Raw genomic sequence first — 3,264 nt, forward strand, 5'->3', positions numbered from 1 at the left:
CCTTTCCTGTCAGCCTACTGTCAAAAAAACAAGCCACTAGTGCAGTAAAAACTCAAAAAAAAAAAAAAAAGGTGCAGCAAATACATCAGTCCCCCAAACATTAAAGGAAAACAAATTTATTGCAGACAACTGTAGAAGCCTAATGCTTTTTATTAAGTGATCCCCAGTTTTATCTAGGGGATTTATGTTTACATTTATTCATCTAAACAAATGACTCAGTCTACCTCTTTATTTGGTGTTTATTAATCAAGGAAAACCAAAGGTAAGAGAGTTTTTCACATAGAGGAAATACCGCCAACAGTAACTGGCAGACCAGCCCAAAATTACAGGAACAAAAAGCTTTTCCCTTCATCACTGCAACCAAATGGAAATTTTGTCACATCCTTCCACCTGATTAGCAACACCACAAATAAACTATTTTGCAGACATTAATGTTCAGGGTCTATATTAAGGTGTTAAAGAATTCCCCAGAGTCAGAGAGAGGCATTTCTTATTTTGCACAGGAACTACATTCTTGGTCTCACTTGTAAAAAAAAAAAAGCCTGTTTTTGGAAAACTCTGCCCTGTTTTCTTCATAAATTACCTATTTTAGTTTCTAAAATTCCCTTTTAGAAAAAAAGGGTTGAGTGTTTTTGGTTTCCATTAGCAATAGATGCTATCTTCTAATGCACAGCCTAGCGCACATCTATACCTTCACCACAACAGAACGAAAAGGAGAATCATTTGAAGTCGGGGAAAATGACATGAAAGAAAATCTGGATCACTTATCTACCCCTGAATTAGGAAAATAAAAACCTGCATTTTCCCTTTTTGGAAACTGGTATTTTAATCAGCAACTTTCGAAGAAGCAGAAAAAGAATAAAAAAAAATGCAAGGAAGTGAGGAGAACATACACTGAAGACAAATTAAATAATCATATAAAAGTAGCAGTTTTATGTCAACACTGAAAACAGAAAAGAGAAAGTGATTTTTTTCTGGGTTTAAGTCATCTTCATCTACATAAAATTAAGTCATTACAATTAATAAAGAAATTAGATTTAATTGGCATCTAATAATAACGGTCTACCTCGAGAAAATAAGGTTTGCTAACATTATTGGATATCTGTGACATTTTAGTAGCAGGGCTGTCAGTGCAGTTAGTCACCATAATTAGTACCAGTAGTAGTATTCTAAATAGAATGGTGACAGGATGGGGATTTACATGCCTCAGTTTATTTCTTATCAGCTCTTAGCAAAAACCCATGAAGGACTTGAAGTGCGGTGCTGTCCTGGAAGTTCCTGTTAAATTCTCTGAACTCAAGTGTCTGGTGAAATAACGGCAGATATTTCTCCATCATGAAAACTTTGACATAATTCTGAAATTTCATTTAAATCAACAAAGCCAGTTGAACTTAAAAAAATAAATAAAACGCAAAAAAAAAAAACAAATAAAAAAACAAAACCAGCCTATTGGGTAATACCACTGGCTGAAAACATTTTGTATAATATTTTCACTGTCAATAATGTCAGAGCCTGTCAACCTGCTTTACAAACCTGTTACACAACTTGTGTTAAGTTGCAGTTTGAAGTCAAGTAATTCATGTCATCTTAAAACTAAATTTATAAAATCCCTGAGAGTAATACTGGATCAAATATATTTTATGTTGTACATATATGGGAGAAGTCCTGTAATTCATTCACTAAAAGATATGCACAATAAATACAGCCTTTGATACATATTTGTGGACAGCAATCATGACAGCAGCCAGGCTTTTAGTGTTTGCTTTTGTTCTCCAGGAAAATTTGACAACAATAAAGTACTTTTAAGAAAAAGCATACAAAAAACAAACTCAGTTCACCACAAAGTGCTCCAAAAAGCATGAAATATAACAGCAATGTAATAAAATAGAAAAACAGGAAAGAAAAGCTGCAAATCTAAACACACAGATCACTTCAGCTTCTTTTCTAGATTTAAAAATTAAAAAGCAAAGCTGCTGCTCAGCACCCTGACATTAGCTGAATGATCCAACTATCTCTGCTCGGATATTGCTCAATATTTGGTCCTACCTCTGTAATGACAACGATCTTAGTACCAAGGAAACTGAACAGTAACTCTACTCAACAAACGTAAACTGTGCCTCATTTATCAGTCGTTTTTTTTTGGCCACTCCCAGTTTCGTTATGAACGTTTATCCCCTGAACTCCTAAGCTGATATGCAAACATTAATCGGATCTCTTAAGTTTTGTCAGTATTCGCTTTTTTTCTGTTGGTTTAAAGGGAAGCTTTGCTGGTTTCTAGCACTTAATTTTGATATAAATAACAATAACAGGCCCCTTCGTGTATTAAAGCTTTGAGCTATATTAAGTAGACTTTAACTACAGTTAATTTCAAGTTTGCTAAATGCTAACTTACTCGAGTAGGGGCAAACGTATGCTAAATTAAACCAACTAACCTTAAGAGTCTTGACCGTCAGGGTGAAAAGAAAACGAAACTATCCCAACACCAGGAACGAAGTCACCCAGCTCAGTAGTCAAGTGTAGTTTAAATATTTAAAAAACTAACTTCCGTTTGTAGTTTGAGCCAGTCTGAAAGACTGTGGTGGAAGAGAATTCCGGGAACCGAATCTTCTGAATCATCTTGTTTCTGTATATCATAAAAGAATCAGCAGGGGGAGTGGATCCGTTGCCAGACGACAGAAGGTAACGTCTACGCATGCGCACTATCTGTTGCTAACAATGCTCCAGCGCTTGTTAAATCCGTTCATTCGGTTAAATCAGAGGCACCGTTCTTTAACCTGTAAAGGTTTAAAAGGTACGAAGTAATACTTCTTATCTCTCCTTATTTATGAAAACCCACTAGCATAAGCTAGCAATTAAATTAGATTTAGCTTGCGTTTTAAACTGCGTAATAGCCTAGCCGCTTGCTTGTAGCAGGTAAAAATGAACGCTACATAACATGACAGTTAGCATCCGGTTCAGCAGTTCATTAGGACCTATGACTGTTTTGACATTGAATCTGTGTTTGTTTTGGTGTGTTTGAATAAAAAATAAAGTTTAACAAATAAAATAAAGGTTTTTTCAAATAGAGGGTTTCACCTAATCATGCCAATGCGAGGAGCATTTAGAAATAATTTGTTTTTCAGACCCCAAAACTAGCTGTAAATTATTTGGTAAGTAGTAAAAAAAATAAAAAAAAAATGACTCATTTATGCAATTGTAAAAAAAAAAAAAAAAAAAAAAAAGACTAATTTATGCAATTGTAAAAAAAAAAAAATCATTTTTTTA

At 34.3% G+C, this 3,264-nt stretch overlaps 2 protein-coding genes across 4 annotated transcripts in view; one reads left to right on the forward strand and one right to left on the reverse strand.

The window, feature by feature from the left end:
* The window catches only part of traf2 (TNF receptor associated factor 2), a 12,831-nt gene extending 10,248 nt beyond the window's left edge, over positions 1-2,583 (reverse strand). The window contains exon 1 of one of the 2 annotated variants that reach the window (XM_015392707.1): positions 2,433-2,583. The gene's annotated coding sequence lies outside the window, so the exon portion shown is untranslated. Of the gene's footprint in view, positions 1-2,046; positions 2,096-2,432 lie in introns of those variants that run through there. The other variant, XM_015392714.1, reaches the window with a different exon arrangement.
* Positions 2,578-3,264, forward strand: part of coq4 (coenzyme Q4) — a 9,753-nt gene continuing 9,066 nt past the window's right edge. For both annotated transcript variants that reach the window (XM_015392728.1, XM_015392737.1), the window contains exon 1: positions 2,578-2,791. In XM_015392728.1, the coding sequence (XP_015248214.1) occupies positions 2,716-2,791 (76 nt within the window). In that variant the 5' untranslated portion in view covers positions 2,578-2,715. The remainder of the gene's footprint in view (positions 2,792-3,264) is intronic.

Source organism: Cyprinodon variegatus, unplaced genomic scaffold (genome assembly GCF_000732505.1).
Source record: "Cyprinodon variegatus isolate N-32 unplaced genomic scaffold, C_variegatus-1.0 Scaffold23, whole genome shotgun sequence".
Taxonomy (NCBI): Eukaryota; Metazoa; Chordata; class Actinopteri; order Cyprinodontiformes; family Cyprinodontidae; genus Cyprinodon; species Cyprinodon variegatus.